Genomic DNA, 19,795 nt, shown 5'->3' with positions numbered 1-19,795 from the left:
TCTATGAATTTGAGGGGGACACAGACATTCCATCCATAGCAGAAATGCAAGAGATTTGTTGGGAGAAATGCCTGTAGAGGATAAGGGTAGGGAGAAGCAGGAGATGGCAGAGCCCCTTCAGGCATAGCGCCTGGCTGACACCCGTGCTGGGGAAGGAAAGGCTTGAGAAAGAAGAATCTCATTCTGCAAAGTGGTCCTCAGGCAGGGTCAGCGGGCCAATGGGGAGTCCTTCAGCCTCAGTTGCTCTCAGAGGAGTCCCATGTGTGGCAGGAATGGCCCAGCTCTGGTGCCCCTCCCTCACTCAGTCTGTGGCTGGAGTAGCCCTGAAGAAGTGTGGCCTCTGGGGAATGCAGGGGCGGATTCAGAGTGTGGCAGCTGGGACATCAGTTCTGTCCTGTGTTCCCTGCAGCGGGACATCTGAGCAGCACGTCTTCATGGCTGCCACAGGGGTGGTTGCTTTCTTAACTTGGTCAGAACCCAAGTGGCCAAACTTGGAATTTGCCAATAAAAGCCTTCAAGTATTTTAAAATCAGTGGGTAAGGGAGTACATTTCAGACACAGTGGCCTCTGTGAATTCCATTTACCTAAGAATATAAATTATAAATGAGATAAATGACGGGATAGTTAGGTCATAAATTAGGCACATTAAAACAAATTTTCATCCGAAAGGTACGTTACCAGTAACCCTGAAGTCCAGTTTTGTATTCATCATGTCATAACTTGCTGTTGCTCCTGCACTGTCCTTTTCAAGTCCCTTCAAGTGGCCTCGGAAGTCAGTCCCTGGGAGCAGGGTTCCAGCTTCATCCTCTTGCAGAGACTGGAGAAGAGAGGTTGCCTTTGGCGTTGGCCCCCTGGGAGGTCTCTTTAGCAAGTGACTAGAAGTTGGGTGAGTGAGCAGTGAGGGTGAGTGTTTCCCTGTGGACACTTTTTCTTGGCTGTCATTACAGAAACCTCTGCCAAAGAAGGTCTGCTGCTTTGGTGTCAAAGGAAGACCGCTCCTTATAGAAATGTGAACATTCAGAACTTCCACACCAGGTGCGCAACGAGGGCCCTGGGGTCCTTGTATTCTCTTTGGAATCCAGGTTGGCAGGGAGAACAATGTTTATTTACTCCTGTGTCTCCTCCTCCTGTCTGACGTGTGTTTTCTGTATGTAGCAGAACTCAGGCTCTAGAATGATTGATGCTTAGGCTCTCTCAGGGGAAAACGTTGGATTAAGGTTTGGGAGGCTGGCACTGTTTATAAGTGAGTATCATGCAGGGATGCGGCAGGGATGGATTCTCAGTGACAAGGAGACACCGTAGCAGGGTCTGCATATCCCACATACGAGCTCCACCCCATCCCTCCTCTCTGTCGTGCCCAAAAGATGCTTCATCAGTCAGCTTTGTAAGCTGGGATTGGAGAGAAGTAGGCAAATCATGTTTGAAAAACTATGGGGAACTGGATGAAGGAAATCCAGATATAATCTGAGAGCACGATATCGTCCCTTGCTTCAGTCTTTCTTCTCGCGCAGATCTTTTGTCAGGTGTTTATATTTTCTCCCTCTGTGTGGTGGGTTACCCGTGAATATACATGGGTCCCTGGCCCCCATAGATCAGAGAAAAGAAATGAAGGATATGGACGAGCCACCAGGACAGACTGGGGAGGTTATCTAGGTAGATAAGTATTATTAGGCCCTGAGCCACGCCCTGAGTGCACACAGGTGAGGAGGGGGCTTCCTGTTCGTACATCATGCCATCAGGGTGTGGGACCTGCCGGGTGAATGTCTCAGGGCCCAGCCTGGCCTCCCACTCACCTTCTTGCTTTTCTTCTTCTGGCCCAAGATGGGCCCGAGCCCTTTGACAGTGTGACCCCAGGGGCTTCCTTCTTCCCCGACCCTTCGGGGCACAGGCTCCTGGTCTTCAGTGAACCCACTGCTCATCAGTTGGGAGCTCGTAGCCTGGGAGCGTCTGGGAACAGTGAGTGCTGGTGTCTCTGGGCAGACAGACTGGAAATCCAAACCCTCCCTGCTAAGTCCCTCAGCTGCTTACACGTCTTTGCCTTTAAAAGAAGAAACCCAAAACAAAAAGGAAATTTATGAAGAAAGATAGAGGAGAACCGGGGAGCACTGAGTATACGAAGGAGCGTGCTCTTGGAGGAAAGTGTGTCCTGGGCATTTCTGGGTGGACGTCCTTGTGTCTGTCTGTCGGGCAGACTCTGGGGGTCAGGTCTAGAATGGAGACTTGGGGAAGAGAGGAGGAAGCCGGGCCTGCTGGGCGCTGAGGGAGGAGGGGGACAGTAGGGGGCATCTTCCCTGCAGTCCCTGCCAGTTCTCCCAGCACGGCAGGGACCGGGGCAGGACGCGGTGGGGGTGGGGGGAGGTTAGGGGGAGTGAGTCCCAGGCAAGGCTGGGCCTGAAGCTGTAGATGGAAAGGAGACTGGTAAGGGGGTGGCAGACCCTGGGAGGGAGGCGAGAGTCCAGGGAAGGGGCCAGGGTGTCACTGGGTGGGGGAGGGAGGGAGGTGCCTGGGGCCCCAGGTCCGAGATTTCAGGCCAACGTCTGACCAAGGTCAGCCCCTTGCTGCTGCCTGTCCATTAACCCGTGTTCCTGTTCCTCCCGACCGTGACCGTCGTGCAGCTGGAAAGACGGCCTTGGACTCTGTGCACTCATCCACAGACACCGGCCCGACCTCATTGACTACTCAAAGCTGAACAAGGTCATTTGGGGGGCCCGGCATGCTGTGTCCGCCCTGCCCCCAGCATGTCGTCCTGGAAGTGAGCCCATCGGCATTGAACTCACACCAACACCTAGGCTGCCACCAGCATGCCCTCCCAGCTAGCCTGGCACGGGATGAAAACAGGAAGGGTGGTGGGAAAATACTCACCTGTTATAATTAGGGCAGGACAAGACCCAAAGCCAAGTCACCTTTTTGCCCACATTACGATATGTTTGTTGATTTGGCTTGATTTCCTATGAAAGCTTTTATACATGTTTCTCAGAGATTTTACATTCCCAGGTTGTAAATATGAGAAGAAAAGTGTCTGTTTTGCTGCCGGGCGGGCGGGCCGGGGGGAGAGAGAAAGGTTCAAATACCCCAAACCTTCTTTTTAAATTCCTCTTACCTTTTCTGAAGGATTTAGTTGCTGACATATTTACTTAGAGTTGATTAACTTGTTTCTCACACAAGGGATGCTTATCTTGCTATTGATACAAGGTATTCGTTGCACCCTTAGAAAAGAAGTTTGGGGGATTTTTTTTTTCTCTCTCTTTTCAGAAAATTCAGCTTAGGGAACTTATGTTTTCAGCTTAGGAAACTTTCATTCTCCCTTCAAGCTTAAGCTTTATTGTGCTTAAGTTTCAAACAGTCTGCACACTGTTTCTTTAAAAGTAGTTTGCACATGTGATCTGTGATGGAAAAAAGAAATTCTGGCCCCTTCTAAATCTTGTGGTGGACAATCCATCTGTCCTAGAAATAATGCCGTGTAAAGACTTAAGGTGGAAAGTGTTGCCTGCCCCATGACCATTCCTGCCAGAAGTAGTGGGGCACATTTCCTCTGGTTGCTGGTGTGCTTCGTTGGCCGTGCACCTCGTGTCGCTGTGTTTGGTGTGGAATCCGGTCCTGCTGCATGCTGCCCTCCCCGTGTGGCACAGGGGGTAGTAGGAAGAGTGTCCTGGCTTTTGCCACCTTTGCGGTTGTCATGTGCTCACCACCCTTCCCCTGGCCTCTCTCCACTGACGACAGGATAGCACATGAAAAATGTACTTGTATCCTGAAGATGAGAGCTACCGTACACGAATGGAAGGTTGCCTAAGGGAACGGGGCAGCCAGAGTTTCTCGACTTCCCCAAGCATGTATTCTCATCCCTGAGTTATTTTGAAACGTTTCAAACATAGAGACGGTGTATATTTTTTTCAATTACTCTTTATCTCATTTGCAAAATGAAGGGATTATACTAGATAGACCTCATTTCATTAGCAGTTTATAACGGTCAGTTTCTATTACAAAAGATCAAAAGACATGGTAATTGGCCACCTATGATGGGTGGAAAAAGGATAATAATTAACCATAGCAGTGAATACTTCTATAGCTCTAGATTAGACATTGTTGATAAATAAGTATATATGTGTATTATATATATGTATTAGTGTGTGTTACATATGTGGATATTACATATATTAATGTTTTATATACATATATGTATGTTAATATTAATACATATATTTTATGTATGTTATACATACACAGTCATTCAATCTTCATAATGCACAGTAAACTATATAATATGATGCATCTATAAAGGAGGTACTAACTATCCCAGTTTTACAGATGAAGAAGGGAGGAATTCTTTAATCTTCCCAGGGTCACATACCAGTAGCTGAGCCAAGAAAACACTTAATTGCTACATTTTATCTAAGTTACAGTGTAAGTGAGATAGCTTTCACAAAGACTCAGAATCATTTCTCTGTTTTTAATGCTGAAAATTTTCTTATATATTAAGAACAAAAGGAAACTTTTACTCAGCTATTTGGTCTTCTAAACATTTGCATAAAATATACAGGTAAGACTCACCTTATTATATGGCTGCTTTTAGTGAAATGATTATATGCTTTGTTAAAATAACATGGAGCTGAAGAAACATTTTGCCTGAAATGATAGTAAACTCTGAGAGGCCAGGAAGCTTGCTTTGGTTTCTTCCTTGAGCACTGAATGTTTCTGAAGCCTCTGTGTTTTAGATGTTTCACTGTATTAAAATGATTGTGCTCATTGCAAAGCATTGCAGTTTCTGAAATGTTTAAACGGCTTTGATGTTAAAATTCATTACAGTCATCCCTGGACTAATGCTACTTTTCATTTTGATTTTTCTGTCTTACATACCCCCATCCCATTTCAGATTCACAACACTTAATCTCTTTAGAAGATTAAAACAGGAAATGTTAAATACCTCTTTTAATTTTTCAGTATTTCAGTTATACACCTCTGGTTCAATGTATTTTGTTACGTTACGTATGTATTTAACCAGTTTTACCGTGGAAGACAAACGCAATCGGACGAACAAAAATTTCTTCACAATTTTCTTTTATAATGTTAAGTTTCTTTCATTTCTTGTGGTCTTTAACATCCTAGAAACCTAACTTTTGCTCTTTGTAGCCACCTTGTAATATTCTTTAGTGACCTAAAACTTTCACCTAAACATGCTGAAAGCAGCGTGTTTTCTTATATTTAAAACAAAAATAAACAAAGTTAGTGTGGTACTAAATATTCTCCATGATCACCTTCCAGATGTGGAAAATGTATGTTTCATGCTTCCTTTTGGAATCATCTAGATTTTTGTTACCCAGAGTTGAAGCTCAGCGCTGAGGTATCCAGGTGTTTTTCCATCCATGAGAAAATACCTCACAACTTTCCTTCTAGCTGCACAGTATCTGTTCTCTTCAACCTTTTGCTCACATTTTATGAAGTTGGAGTGTGCATGGATTGGGTGATTTTCATGTCATTTTTGATATTTCTCTAAATGTTTGAAATGTTTAGGAAAAGATAAGAAGGAAAATCTTATCCTATTATGGTTATGTGTGGATGGGAAAGTTTCCTCCCCAGAATGAGGTATATAAAAAACAGTCATAAGTCCTGTTCAAAAAAATATGCTAAAAAGCTGGTTATGCTGTTTTCCATGCAGGATGACCCAATAGGAAATATCAACTTGGCCATGGAAATTGCAGAGAAGCACCTGGATATTCCCAAAATGTTGGATGCTGAAGGTGAGATGAAAATTGTGTTTATTGGCTTACAGAAAATCTATTGCCTGCCTATGTTACGACCACACATGGGGACTTGTAAACTTTATAGCCAGGTTACATCTGAAGCACTTAGGATTCCTAAGAAGTTTCTGTCCTTGGCCTCATGAATATTAGAGAATTTCATGTGTAGCTTGCCCAAAATTATTTTTTAGAATCCTGCTCAAAACCAAGCCTGCAAAACTACAGTGAAAGGGTTGGGTAAAAGGTTCAGCTTTGGCAAAGAAACAGAATGCTTTGGTTTGTGATTTTCAATGGAAAGCTTCCTATTTTTATTTTAACAACATTTTTTTTTTTTTAAAACCACATAGAGAGAAATTTAACAAATAAATCTCCTTGTGCTTTAAGACTCCACAAGGAAAAAAATGCTTCCTTCCAACTGGAAGTCATAGAATCGCAATCTAGACTATGGAGCGGTCATTCATCATGTGCCTCTCAAACTTTCACGTTTCATTTTTAATTTGTCCAAATTAAACTTAGTTTTGTTAGAGCTAGAACCTCTCAATAGTTTGCAGCTTTAGCGGCCCTCATGCTGGAGACTAGTTTCAGTACCTCTTGTGCCCTTTATCTGAGATGAGTTCATGTGAGTTTCGCCCTGGCACAGCATTTAAAGCACAGATACGTGGAGACCATTCCTTCATTTCACTTATGCATGAGTCACCTCTCACTCAGCGGACACTTACCGAGCACCTACTATGTATAAGACCCTGGAGATGCTGCAGGAGATGATGCGATGTATGAGGCAGGGCCCGGCCCTCAAGGACTTATATTACTGTGCTCGTTGTTAATCTTATTATTCTCTATCGGCTCATTGCTTCTGCTAATTAGCATTGTTGGGGAAAAGCGAAGACCTTGATTCTAGTCAGTTGTCAGTCTTCTGTTCCTCCTCATTTTTGGTGACTGCATCACGGCTGCTGTACCAAATCACCACAAAATAGGTGGCTTTTGAAACAACAGAAGTTTATTCTCTCGTAGTTCCGTAAACTGTAACTCTGAAATCAGGGTGTTGGCAGGGCCATGCTCCCTCCGAAGTCTGTAGAGAAGGACCTTTCCTTGCTTCTTCCAGCTTCTAGAAGCCCCAGGTGTTCTTTGGCTCGTGGTAGCATCACTCCAGTCTCTGACTCTGTCTTTACATGGTCATCTTCCCTCTGCACCTGTCTCTGTGTCTTTTTCCCTCTATTTATGAGGACACCGGTCATCATGGATTAAGGCCACACCTCACTCCAGCACAACCTCATCTTAACTTGATCACGTCTGCAAAGACCTACTTCCAAATAAGGTCACATTCACAGGTACCAGGAGGTAGGACTCCACCTATCATTTTTGGGGACACAGTGCAACTGAGACAGTAGTCTGTCCATTAGGATTCTAATTTTGCCCGTTTGTTAATTTAGCCATTTTATCAAACACCTGTATTATTGGGTGTTGAACACACCTGAATATGCTCTTCAGAATCTACTTTTTTCAAAAACTCTTTAGAGGGAGAAAGACAATAAAACAGTGAAGTTGCCACATAGGAAAATACCTTTTCCTTCTTGTCTGTCCTCTCTAAGCTAAGTTTGCATTTGGGTGCTCTGTCCTTTGACCTTTCCATGTGATAAATAACTACCCAGAGTTTACCACTTGAATCAACAGCTAGGATACTGAAGACAGGAGCAAACAGGCGACATTTAGTAAATTCATCTTTCCGTTCATTGATGCCTCCCTGATTTCCTACAGTTGAGGGTGAGCTCAGGATTACTGTCATTATTACTCTGGCAGGCTAACCGTCCTCTTGTTCCTGGGTTTCCCTTAGTCTCTGAGTCCTGGTCTAGGCGTATGTTCTGCTTATCCTCTGAGTGGATGGGATGCGTTAGCACTGTATTCATTTCTTGCTCCCTTGTGACACGTCCTAGTCTCTTATTACTTTTCTTTTTCTTTCCTTTTTAATGGCTCAGAAAAATGCTTGCATACGATATTATTTTCTTTGCAGAGCAATTTCTGTAAGAGTCTTCTGATGAGAGCATTATGAACTTGACTGACTTGGGTGAGGGGCGAGCTGTGGTATAACCAACTCCCCAGCAGATCAGCCCCCATGTGTTAATTACCCTTTGCATCTTTGCCACCTGCATCCGGACGTACCTTCCCCACAGCTTCCTATGAATGTGTTCTGACTTCTGCTGATCTTTTACTGTAATGTCTTATACTGGTCTCCTCCCCTCAGATCGCTTAATCCCTTTGGCGAATCCTTGCCTCTCCACCGCCTGCTGCTGTTGACCTTACTTCCTGGCATTTGTGATAGTCTCTGAACCCTAAATGGGGATTTTCAAGTGGCTAATTGGGCTGCTCACCCATAAACCTGTAGTGAAAACTGGTGAAACTCTTCCTCATCTTAACTACCTTGCATGCTTTTTAAAAGGTTATGAAAATTGTTTCTCTGTTTTCCTCCCTCCGGTGAGTACCGGTTGTAGATTTGTGGGTGCCCGTGTTCGGTGCGGACTTGCAGGAGGGACCTTTGCTGACCCCTGGGCCCTCCATCTGTCCAGAGAGAGAAAGTGCTGTTGCGTGCACTCTGCGGAATTCTGGAGGTCCAACTCTGGCCATGGATGTGACTTCCTTGCTAGTTTAGGGCTCTTCTGAGCTGGCCGTGCCCTTCTCTTTGGCGGTTGTTAGAAGTGCACACAGAGTAATGACTTTGCAAATGTGACTTCTTTGATTTGAGCCAAAGTTGGAGCAACACAAGTGTGTGGGGATGCTGGGGGAAGGTTCATGACCTTGGCCTCTCGGAGGCAGCCCTTAGCAGGAGCCTGCTGCTGTCGGAACATCTGAGCAGTTAACCTTTTTTCCACACAGCTTTAGTATACACCGCCAGACCCGAAGAGTTGTAATGACTTATGTCTCCTGTTACTATCATGCTTTTGCTGGTGCACAGAAGGTGAGGAGGTAAAACACAAGTCACCACTCACCCTTTACCTTCTGTGTCTTGATTTTTTTTCAATTGTTTTTCTCTTTCCCCCCCCACCACCGACTCCTCTGAGTAAGGAGACCCGTCTGGTTCTGAGGAGGCAGTCGTTTGTCTTTTTCAGTCCAGTTTTCTTTGAAACTTACTTCCTGTCCCTGCAGTAGTATGCCATTCGTCTTTGTTTTCCAGAAGATTCCATGCTGTTCCACATCCCCGCATCCTTTCTATCAATATCCTCTGGAAACCCAATGACTAGGTTTCACCTTAGGGAATTACGAGGCACCTTTTTAACTGCATTCTGTCCAGTGACTGAACTGAGTCTGAAGTTAGAAAGTAATTCAGCCAAAAATGGGGTGAGGCCAAGGTGAGGAAGGAAGGGTGTGTGTTCCCGTGGTTCTGTTTTCTCTCTTCCTGGTAGCTGTCTTGGCAGCTCATACAAATAGCAGCAAGAGTCATAGTTAATAAGTACAAGCCGTGTAGACCCTTCTCTTTAGATGCTTTGTTATGCTGGGTAGTTCCTAGCAATGGCATGGCAAGTATGTATAGAAGGATTAGAAAACATGCCATCTTCAATAAACTTCATCCCCACACAAGCCAGGGCCGTGCACAGAGCAGAAAGCCAAGGATTATGAGGGCGGGGGCGGGGTGTGGCATCCGAGATGGGGCCAGAGAGGTCTGTGTGTGTCCCCGCATCTTGCAGAGGGGCACGCCTTGCTCACAGCCAAAGTGGCAGATGACCTGATCCAGTCAAAAGACAGGAAGACGGGGCCCCCTGGGTCCTTAGGAAGTGGTCACCAGCTCTGATAGGCAGCCCACGGGTTCCCATAGGAATGCCTCGCCTGCACTTTAAAAAAAAGCCAACCAGGGTAGGGGAGGAGGGAAGCCCTGGTTTGATGATGTAAAAACAAAAAAACGTGCTGGTTGAAAGCATTCTGTTCACGAGTGTGTCAGTTCTGTACAGCCTTCCTGAGGGTCAGGAGTGTGGGCCCGAGAAACACAGAAAGTCAAGTGTAAACTAGTTCGTTCTTCCCTTTGTTCACCCTGGTTTCTGCTCTTCATCTGTGCGTGTGTCTGTTTTCTGTGTTATTTTTCCCTCCCTCAGACATTGTGAACACTCCCAAACCCGATGAAAGAGCTATCATGACATACGTTTCCTGCTTCTACCATGCTTTCGCGGGCGCGGAGCAGGTATTTAACCCTCGTCCGTCCGGTTGCCGGGCTGCTCTTGTGCATCGGTTTTAGTTGTGTGGGCGTGCGCGTGCATACCTGGGTGCGTGTTCGTGCGCTTCACATCTTACCTTGGACTCTTTCTAAGTGTCTTGTAATGACCTAATATGGCAAGTTCCAAACTGCGAATGCTTTTCTATTTAACAGCTTTACCTTTAGACAGTTCTGAAGTGTTCTTAGCTCTCTGTCTTTCTAAGATATTGCTCTTATCTCATTAACCAATGGTGGGAAACATTTGTGCTTCAGGAAAAAACAAGGGCCATGAAAATTGAGCCACACTGATTGAGCGGTGAAGGGGGACTTGGACAAGGAGAAGTGAACGCCTTTCCAGGGCCCCTTTCCCGTTCTCTGCCTGGAGATTGCCTTCATTGTTCAGTGATGTGTTCAAACATTTTGCAAGATGAATCTGAATTTAACTGAAATAGTGAAAGTCTAACAGTGTTAAAACCTCAAAACAATTTATACTCCTTAAGATAAACAGCCTGAGGGACATCGTGGGTGGGTGTCCCTCTGCTTTCCCCACATTCCCCTGTTTCTGCTTCCCGCCCCTCCCCCTACCTCTACTTGCAGAGTCCTGAGAGATGGGGTTGGACAGAGTATGTATCATTTCTGTGATCTCTTTAAGACCATCACTGGGGGACTTCCCTGGTGGTCCAGTGATTAGGACTCCGCGCTTCCTCTGCAGGGGGTGCGGGTTCGACCCCTGGTCGGGCGGGGAACTAAGATCCCACAAGCCGCCTGGCGGGGCCAAAAAAAAAAAAAAAGACCATCGCCAGCAAACAATGGTAACTGGAAATCGGCCCCTACTAGGGCTTCAGAGGCAAGACTGGGGGCCAGGCTGCAGGCCCGGAAGCCGGACAGATTTCATGGTCACGGTTTAAGGCACTTGGCCACTCCCGGCTCAAGCTCCCCACAAAACAATGATCGGGAATTATTGATACCTCAGCAGCTACTCACATGGGTTAAACAAAGTATTAAAGCAGGTTCTGCCCCGTGGAAGGATCCCATCTAGCACATTCGACGTATTCATTTCAGGAATGAATACGTAGAGGCCCTCATGAACTCAGTGCAATGACAGATATACATTCAGGATCCAGTCCTGTCTGCTTTGATTTCCAAAGGCTAATGTAACTCAGAGAGTTCTCTCTCTGTAGTTGTGAGGTTGGCAGGGGGCTCAGGTGGACGCCCAGGGACCGTTGTTTCCTCAACCCATCAGTTTCTGTTACTAACTTGCTTGATGTTTCACAAAGCTCGTGTTTGCGACTAATGCTATTTCCCCGTTATTCCCTACAGTATATTCAGCCTGCCATGTAAGTCTGTGTGAAAACTGTCCCAAAGGTGTGAAATGACCCATAGTGTGAAAGAGCCGTACCCTCAGGCTTACCCCACCCGAACCCAGAACCTGCACCACTTACAGCACATGCCGCCTCCCTGGTCACCCCCTGCCCTGCCACCCTCCACGTTGTGTATGCACGTCCCTGTCGACAGAGCTGTCCTGTTTACCTATTGTGTTTTACAGGCCGAGACAGCGGCTAACAGGATATGTAAGGTTCTTGCTGTGAATCAAGAGAATGAGAGGCTGATGGAAGAATACGAGAGGCTAGCGAGTGAGGTAAAGGAAACGGGTCCCCGCGGTCCTGTCCATCCCCACCCTGAGGGTGAGGCACAGAGGGTGAACACGGATTGTCAGTGTTGTTGTTGTTTTTTTTTTTTTGCATTTTTCATCTCAGACAGAATAAAAGTAGGAAAGTACACTCGCTCTCAGGGGTTGTTCATCTTAATTATTGGCACAAAGGTAGTGCTGCTGGTCTTTCCAAGCATTGCAAGGCACAGAGGTAGTTTGCATGTTACAAAACGTAGAATGTGATTCCATCCTCAGCTCTGCACCTCTGGGGTCGGGCTCCCCTAGATGACATTGCGTTGCTTGTTTTTTTCCTGCTTCATTGGCTACTGACATCACGTAGGGTGAGCTCCGTATTCAGAATCCCAGCTCCACGCGGTGACTCAACATCTAAGGAACATGCCCAGTGAGACAAGGCTCAGCCTTGTGTGTGTATTTAAATATCTAGAGGGAACCTCGGGAGAGGCAGAGCCCTCCATCCAAGACATTTGAGCATGAGTTTCCAGGATGCCTTTCTACAGCTCTTCAGCTAGATTTCTCAGTTAGAATAGCACTTTCCACGTTGCTTTTCTTTTTGTTCTTATTATAGCACAAATCTTAACTAAGCAGGATCTGAGTGAGGTCCGCAGCCACCTTCTCTCTGGATTGAACTCAATCACAGTGACAATGTCAGAGACCAAATAATGTTTGCTCTGACTTACTTTGGCTGATACTTGGTCTGTACTGTGCAAAGCATCAGGACACTGGGAATCAGTCTTCCCAAGTAGTGGTGTATATTAGTCCAAGCTAATGATACTGTTTATATTTTCCTGCTGCTATGGGAAAATTCCATTTGGCAACATTGTTTAATGCCAGTGATCCACGTCAGGGTTGAAGTATGACCAGGACCGAAGGACAGATGCTCCTCAGTGATGATAGCCTTCCTTTTCTTACTTGGTCCTTCATTTATACCCCTCAAACAGACTATGCAGGGCCTTTGTAAGGCCTTGGTAGTAATTCAAGAGAAGGGGGCGTACTTCATCCTTGGAGTCACTGCCATTTTCACTTTCATCCTGTGGATTTCCTTGAAAGCTAGCTATTAAAATAAAATATACTTTGGCATTGAGTCAGTCCCAGATTTACGATACTTTCGTCTCGTAAGTAGACCCGTTAGATTTAAGCTGATTTAAACTAGAAATACATTTTGAGTTAAACCCAGTTCTTTCCTGATTTTATTCCACCACGTGAGGTTTTTGTTTTTTCATTTGAAAGCTCCATCCAGCATCTGTCTGCTAATGTCTGGTCCCCGAGTTTCCTGTAAATGTCCCATTTTTGTAAAACATGACTCGTGCTGACTCTGAATTTTCGACCTGTGCGCGGTGTCATTGGGGCGATGGTGAGTGGCCCTGGGTGAGCACAGAAGTTTGTATTTATGCCCACCTTCCAGTCAGGGCCGTTACAGTCACACTTCTGTAATCTCGGGAGCATTCAGTCAATCCATTCCCAATCGTTCGGTGCCTCTGTTTTTTAACTGGGGGGCAGTTTGCTGGTGTTTTCAGCAGTTTTGTGTGTGTGCGTGTGTGTGTGTTTTGGGAACAGCTTTTGGAATGGATTCAGCGCACGATCCCCTGGCTAGAGAACCGGACCCCTGAGAAGACCATGCAGGCCATGCAGAAGAAACTGGAGGACTTTCGGGATTACCGCCGGAAGCACAAGCCTCCCAAGGTGCAGGAGAAGTGCCAGCTGGAGATCAACTTCAACACCCTGCAGACCAAGCTGAGGATCAGCAACCGGCCGGCCTTCATGCCCTCTGAGGGCAAGATGGTGTCGGTGAGTAGCCCCCTGGCCCCGGGGGCAGCCCCCTTTTTCTTTTTTTTCTTTTTCTCCCAAAGTCCTTCCTCTGATGGGCCACTGAGAAGAGGCATTGACTATAATTTTGGCCCTGTGACCACTTCCTTCTGGCTATTTTTCTCCCTGCCGTCATGCGGTTCTCGACTCTCACTGCTCTTGGTGCCTCACACAGAACAGGCCTCTGACAAACACCTAATGATGATGGTCCCCTTCCTCTCCTCCCCGCCTCCAGGTGGACCAGCATCTAGATCACAGGCCCTCTGTTCCCTCCTGTTACCATCTCCCCGATTCACCTTCTCCAGGGCTCAGTCCCATATTTACATCCCTCTTTGCATCATCAGTTTCTCCCGCTCTGCTGAAGCTTTCACATCCACATAGGAAGCACTCTAGAATCTGCCAGACGAAAATGAAAACCTCCTATGACTCCACGCCTCCCTACAGCACCGGTCCTATTTCTTGGCTCCCCTTTATGTCTAGCAGGACATCTAGAGAGAGTTCTTTATGGTACTGGTTTTTGGTCGCTTCCCGTTCCTTTATGTCTTTTACTCTTCAACCTGCAGTAAGTAATCCGGCTTCTGTCCACCCTAAGACAGACTGTTCTGTTCAAAGTCAACAGCGTCCGTGTTGACAACCTAGTGGTCACTTTTATTTTCGTATTCGCTGTAGCTGTAACCATGGCCTTCTTCTTGAAACTCCTTCCACCCTTGAACTTAGCTGAGTTCCTCCCACCTGACCACCGAGTCCTTCCTGTCGCTGCTCACAGCTTTGCCTCCTCCTGTCCCCGGGCTGTAGGTGGATGGTTCGTGGGTACAGGGATGCTGACCTTCTTCTCTGTCTTGACACCTGCAGGTGACCTCATCCAGGCCCGTGGCTTTAACTGCCAGCTGTAATGGCAACACCTCCCAAATTTTACATCTTCAGCTCTGATTTCTCCCCCAGTTCCAGGTTCATAGAGCCGCTTGGATGTCTCAAAACCTAACATCCAAGAGTCCTCCCGCAGTGATCTCTGTCTTAGTAAATAGCATCACCATCCCCTAAGTTACTAAAGCCCCAAACCCAGGTGTCATCACTGATCCTCCTATTCTGTCCCTTTCTTGTACCTGGTTCCTCAGCCAGTGCCACTGGCTCTGCGTCCGGATTATATCTTAAATCTGAGCAGCCCTTCAGCTGCTGTTGCCTATGCTAAGCCATCAGTGTCTCTCCTTCAACCCTGCAGTAACCCTCTCACTTGCTTTTCTTGTTTTTTTTCCCCTAAAATGCATTCTCTACGTAGCAGCTGCCGTCATCTTTTTAAAACATAAATCAGAGCGTGTCTCCTTTCTTCTCAAAACCCTCCAGTGACTTCCCGAAATACGATCCAGATTCCTTATCCGGGATCCGATGTGGTCTGACCCCACGGCCACCCTGCTGACCGCATCTCTGGCTGCTCTACCCCTCACCCACTATGCGGCCGCCGCGCCTGCTGTGGTCCTTCCCCTACGTGGAGTGCACCCCCTCCTCAGGCCTTTAGCTCGTCCCCCACTTCACCCCATACCTGGCTTTTCCATCAGTGAGGTCTGGGCTCCAGTGCCACCTCCTCAGAGGGGTCTCCTCTCAGTAACCCGCCTAAAAGAACTGCCCCGACTGTGCTCTCATCAGCATCACTTGACCGTGATTTGTTTTTCCTTCAGAGTGTATTGCTATCGGAAATAGGAATTACACTTTTGTTGAATTCCTTATTTAATGTCTTTCTCCCTCAACAATCATGAAAGCTGCACAGGGGCCCAGGGAACTTTACAGGTGCTGTTCACTCTTATATCAAAGGCTCTCACTGTGCCTGGCACGTGCGTGATGCTGGGGAAACAGTTAATGGCTGACTGAACCCAGTCGCTGAGTCAGAGTCGTTTTGGGCTGAGTCAGTGTGAGGCTTCATCTTCTCGTAGCTAGAAAATTAAAGCCCCATTAGCCTTTGTCCACATCCGGAGAAGCATCAGGTTATCTGTTCGCCGATGAGAACCGTGATCTTAGTTCTAAAAGGGTGCAGTGGTAATGAAGACGTTTAGAAGCCAAAACATTTGAATGGCTATTTGGGGCGGGTGTGGAGGCACAGGGGTGAGGGAAAGACAAGAAGACACAAAGGAAAACACTGTTGGACGTGGTGGAGGGGATTTGTAGAGAGGCCCAGGAGGCCAGGGCGTGACGGACGCGCCTTTGCCGGTCCCCAACCATCCCAGGACATCGCGGGCGCCTGGCAGCGGCTGGAGCAGGCGGAGAAGGGCTATGAGGAATGGCTGCTGAATGAGATCCGGAGGCTGGAGCGCGTGGAGCACCTGGCAGAGAAGTTCCGGCAGAAGGCGTCCACGCACGAAACCTGGGCTTACGGTGAGTCCACAGGATGCGGTGGGGCTCCTGGAGAATCGGGCTTGAGCTATGGACAGAGCCCCATGTGCAGTGACCACTGTCCCTGGCGCCTGTGACCCTGCGGGCAGCTGCCCTCGCCCCCCTCTCGTCTGCTGTCCCAGGTACTGCGGTTCTTCAAGAGGTGGGTGTGGGGAATTCCCTGGCGGTCCAGTGGTTAGCACTCGGCGCTTTCACTGCCGTGGCCCGGGTTCAATCCCTGGCTGGGGAACTAAGATCCCGCAAGCAGCACGGCACAGCCAAAAAAAAAAAAGAAAGAAAAAACAAAAGAGGTGGGTATGAAGATGGATGTTTTTATAAAACAGGACTCACAATGCGTTCTTCCCACGCTTACCTGCATAGGTATCCGCCTCCTCCTGACTCCCCCGCTTTCTTCTATCTGATTCCACAAGCATCTGTTTATTCCCTAACTGCGGGTCAGAGAACCCTGGCCCAGACACTAGCTTCTGCTGATAGAAGGTTTATTAAATGCCGCAAAGCAGCATAATTGCCCACTTAGAAAATCTGCTTGGAAAGGAAGAACATGAGGTGTGATTTTCTATAGTCTTAACTCCTTCGTTTCACTTAGATTCATCTACTCCTTTCAGGCCTTGCAGACATACCTGTTTCCATGGCCGTGATACTATGGTCATGGTATTTTTTTTTGGCTCTGCTGTTTGCTGAGGTTAAAGAACAAAACATTCACCTCAACACATGGTAATCTATTTCGAGAAAGGGCAGGGAGGTTCCTCTCATCCCTTGGGTCCCTTTTGCTGTCTTACTGCTTGATTGTCGATGTTGCACAGCGAGACGGTCACAGGCACAGACATGCAGTTGATACTTCCCAGCTGTGGGCCTTGGATGCATTCTCACCTCTCAGGGCCTCAGCGTCCTCTCCAAAGTGGAATAACAATCATACCTCCCTCACAGGGTTTTGATGAAGACTTAAATGAGTTTGTATTTATAAAGTAGTAAAATTGGTATCTGGCAGATGGTAAGTGCTATGTTGTCATCATTAATTATATGAACATTTGCTTTCCATGTCTAGCTTTGTGGAATTAAATTCTTAAAGGTCATCAACCAGGGAATAAAAATGGGTCCAGTTATAACCACAGCAGTTGCTTAACTTAAGAAATATTTGTGGGGAAATAGGTGGAGTTTCAGAGAGAAATTTTTCCAATGTTACTAGATAAAAAATCACAAGCTGCATTTAACCACATTAAAAAAATAAAGCTTTCAAACAAAAAGAATTGGAGTAAAGGTTGAGCCCATGGGCAGACAAATAGAGTACAAGTGTTTTACCTAATCCAGGTAATTTCTGTGAGCTAATAATTACTAACTTAACTGAGCATCTCACGAGAAAGTCAGATACTTGTTTCTTAGGTTTATCACAGACTTGTTATTTAGAAAGTGCTCAGCGTGCTTTCCGCCCTGTATTTGTAGACACGAGCTTTCAGAACACAGAGGGACTCGGGGCCTTAGCAGAGTGACAGCCTGAATTCCAGTTGAAATGTGGCCTCTGCCTCTCGGGGCTGTCCTCCTTTCCTCCTCTTGGTTCTCTGGAATCACCCAGGACTTTGCAAAGAGGCTGAAGTGTGACAGCACTCACACTCCCTTGCTACAACCATTGCAGGCAAAGAGCAGATCTTGCTGCAGAAAGATTACGAGTCGGCGTCTCTGACCGAAGTCCGGGCTCTGCTGCGGAAGCACGAGGCATTCGAGAGTGACCTGGCGGCGCACCAGGACCGCGTGGAGCAGATCGCGGCCATCGCGCAGGAGCTCAAGTACGTGCTCTGTGTGGGTGCCAATGCTGACATTGAGCCCTGGGTCCAAGCGAGGACTCGGTGGAGAGCTTCCCCAGGCATTCCCAGGGAGGGGCAGGGGAGCTTGCCTTTCCTGTCCTGTCCTAGATGTATCTATAGAACCAGGCCAGAGGACCCTGTGATGGGATTGGTCCTGTTTTGTTTTTTTTTAATTGAAATATAGTTGATTTACAGTGTTGTGTTTGTTAGTTTCAGATGTACAGCAGAGTGATTCAGTTATACATATATATATCTATTCTTTTTCAGATTCTTTTCCCTTCTAGGTCATTACAAAATACTGAGTATAGTTCTCTGTGCTATACAGTAGGTCCTTGTTGACAACCCAATCAAAAAATGGGCAGAAGATCTAAATAGACATTTCTCCAAAGAAGACATACAGATGGCCAACAGGCACATGAAAAGATGCTCAACATTGCTAATTATCAAAGAAATGCAAATCAAAACTACAATGAGGTACTAACTCATACCAGTCAAAATGGCCATCATCAAAAAATCTACAAATAATAAATGCTGGAGAGGGTGTGGAGAAAAGGGAACCCTCCTCCACTGTTGGTGGAAATGTAAATTGGTGCAGCCACTATGGAAAACAGTACGGAGGTTCCTTAAAAAACTAAAAATAGAGTTGCCATATGATCCTGCAATCCCTGGGCATATATCTGGAGAAAACTATAATTCAAAAAGTTACATGTACCCCTGTGTTCATAGCAGCACTATTTACAGTAGCCAAGACATGGAAGCAACCTAAATGTCCATTGACAGATGAATGGACAAAGAAGATGTGGTACATATATGCAATGGAATACTACTCAGCCATAAAAAAGAATGAAAAAATGCCATTTGCAGGAACATGGGTGGACCTAGAGATTATCATACTAAGTGAAGAAGTGAAGTAAGCCAGACAGAGAAAGATGATATCACTTATATGTGGAATCTAAAAAAAAAAAAGTCTTTTTTTTTTTTTTTTTTTAAAGAGATGCACTGACTTCCGCTCTGGTGCTTTGATTGTGGTAGCGTCCCTGTGTCCTCCCATCAGGCAGCACCCCCAGCCCCAGCACAGGCAGCTTCGTATCCAAGAGGATGAGAAACAAGTAACAGGACAGAGCACGGCTCGCAAAGGCGGCCTCACCCAGGCCTGGGTGCAGGAGATGGGACCACATTGCCTGCCCAGAAACCAAAAACAAGACACCTCTGAAGGAAGAAACATTAAGGCCCCACTTTTCTTTGTCGTCAAATAAGTGCTATTTCATTTTCATGCTTTTTGTTTTATGGGAGGAGCTAGCATGAGGTTGAGCCCAGGCTGGTTTACCCAGTGGGAGTTGTAGGTCCTACTGGTCCAGGTGGTGCTGCCTCTGGCTGTGGCCACCCTCCGGGAGAGGGGCCTCCCTGCAGTGTTTCTAAGCTTTTTTTTTTTTTTTTTTTTAAGACCCTTGCTTCCTTTTGATAAATACAGAATTTCATTCCCTACTTTTCTGTCTCTCATTATAACCATGGATATATCTGCACAATTTTTTTTTTAAATTTTATTTATTTATTTATTTATTTATTTATTTATTTATTTATTTATGGCTGTGTTGGGTCTTCGTTTCTGTGCGAGGGCTTTCTCTAGTTGCGGCAAGTGGGGGCCACTCTTCATCGCGGTGCGCGGGCCTCTCACCATCGCGGCCTCTCTTGTTGCGGAGCACAGGCTGCAGACGCGCAGGCTCAGTAGCTGTGGCTCACGGGCCCAGTTGCTCCGCGGCATGTGGGATCTTCCCAGACCAGGGCTCGAACCCGTGTCCCCTGCATTGGCAGGCAGATTCTCAACCACTGCGCCACCAGGGAAGCCCCTGCACAAGTTTTAGAGCCTGTCACATAATGATAACTTTAAACAACCAATAATAAATGTTTATTATGATATGTTACATTTTAAGACCCCCGAGTTGCTCACTCTTAACCAGAGCAAGTGCCTTAATTAGCAGAGATGGCCTCTTTTAAGAGTATCTTTCTATTCGGCCTTGCCTAAATATATTCTTAATTATTTGTGGTCTTCGTATCTAATTTGTTCACTGTGTTTGTGGCCTTACTCTTATCTTATTTCTCATGCTTCTTGCATGTTGGCCGTTTGGCTGCTTGTTTACAGTTACAAATAAAATAAGGGGGAGAAACTCAAGCAATTTAATGCTCTATCATAGCTCCCATAAGTAATTTGGAATGGTTTTAAGTGTTG

General features: G+C 46.3%; 1 protein-coding gene across 2 annotated transcripts in view; it reads left to right on the top strand.

Annotated features, from left to right (window-relative positions):
• ACTN2 (actinin alpha 2) overlaps nt 1–19,795 on the top strand; it is a 74,463-nt gene that overhangs the window by 39,465 nt on the left and 15,203 nt on the right. The window contains exons 5-12 of one of the 2 annotated variants that reach the window (XM_061198364.1): nt 948–1,035; nt 2,616–2,694; nt 5,654–5,735; nt 9,815–9,900; nt 11,459–11,551; nt 13,139–13,369; nt 15,604–15,751; nt 17,400–17,550. In XM_061198364.1, coding sequence (XP_061054347.1) covers nt 948–1,035; nt 2,616–2,694; nt 5,654–5,735; nt 9,815–9,900; nt 11,459–11,551; nt 13,139–13,369; nt 15,604–15,751; nt 17,400–17,550 — 958 coding nt within the window. Of the gene's footprint in view, nt 1–947; nt 1,036–2,615; nt 2,695–5,653; nt 5,736–9,814; nt 9,901–11,458; nt 11,552–13,138; nt 13,370–15,603; nt 15,752–17,399; nt 17,551–19,795 lie in introns of those variants that run through there. The other variant, XM_061198354.1, reaches the window with a different exon arrangement.

The sequence above is a fragment of the Eubalaena glacialis genome, chromosome 1 (assembly GCF_028564815.1).
Source record: "Eubalaena glacialis isolate mEubGla1 chromosome 1, mEubGla1.1.hap2.+ XY, whole genome shotgun sequence".
Classification (NCBI taxonomy): domain Eukaryota; kingdom Metazoa; phylum Chordata; class Mammalia; order Artiodactyla; family Balaenidae; genus Eubalaena; species Eubalaena glacialis.
Note: the sequence above shows the minus strand (reverse complement) of the source record. Positions and strands in the feature narration are given on the sequence as shown.